Source organism: Cariama cristata, unplaced genomic scaffold (genome assembly GCF_000690535.1).
Source record: "Cariama cristata isolate BGI_N322 unplaced genomic scaffold, ASM69053v1 Scaffold27599, whole genome shotgun sequence".
NCBI classification, from domain to species: Eukaryota; Metazoa; Chordata; class Aves; order Cariamiformes; family Cariamidae; genus Cariama; species Cariama cristata.
The window spans coordinates 1-798 of record NW_009634457.1 but is presented as its reverse complement, the minus strand read 5'-3'; the positions used below and the strand labels follow the sequence as shown (position 1 = coordinate 798).

Below are 798 nucleotides of genomic sequence, written 5' to 3'. Positions count from 1 at the left end.
ACGGGGGGTACGGACGTCCCCTCTGGGGGCGCAGGAGGTGGGGGGTGCCCCCTACACCCTACGGGTGCTCCAGGAGGGCTACAGCACCCCCCAACCCAACGGCACCCTCCACGCCGACGGTTCCATCACCCTCATTTGGGGGGGTCCTGTCACCGCCCTGGTGGACACGGGGGGTCCTTGGGACCGTCGACGGCTCCTCGACCTCTTGGCCGACCAAGGGTTGTCACCGCGTGATGTCACCCACGTCGTTTGTACCCACGGTCACTCCGATCACGTCGGGAACATCAACCTCTTCCCCACGGCCACCTTGTTGGTGGGCTTGGACCTGAGTCGGGGGGATGGGCGTTACCTCCCCCACGATTTGGGGAAGGGTCAACCCTACGTCCTTCATCCCGGTCACCGGGAGGTGACGGCCACCCCAGGTCATACGCTGAACCACGTCAGCGTGGTGGTACGTGGTACCTCGCTGGGGACAGCGGTGGTGGCCGGGGACTTGTTTGAGAAGGAGGAAGATGAGGAAGAGTGGAGAACGTTGAGCGAAGATCCAAGGAAACAAGAGGAAAGTCGTCAACGGGTGATGGCCGTGGCTGATGTCATCGTGCCGGGTCATGGACCACCCTTCCGCGTCTTTAGGGATGGGGAGATCCCTTGCGATGATGATGATGATGATGATGATGATGATGATGCCACCACTGGAGGGGGTCCCAAGGGACGTGGAGACACCCCCGGGGGTGATGGGACCCTTGGGGACGTCCCCAAAGAGGAGGGGAAGGGGACTGGGGGTGTCCCCAGGTCATA

The 798-nt window shown here is 62.9% G+C and overlaps 1 protein-coding gene across 1 annotated transcript; it reads left to right on the top strand.

Moving 5' to 3' along the window:
- Positions 1 to 7: 7 nt before the first annotated feature.
- Positions 8 to 731, top strand: MBLAC1 (metallo-beta-lactamase domain containing 1; the record flags this gene model as incomplete). The annotated part of the gene is made up of 1 exon (XM_009707169.1): positions 8 to 731. A coding segment is annotated over one exon (724 nt), but the record flags the coding sequence as incomplete, so codon positions are not given.
- Positions 732 to 798: the final 67 nt, after the last annotated feature.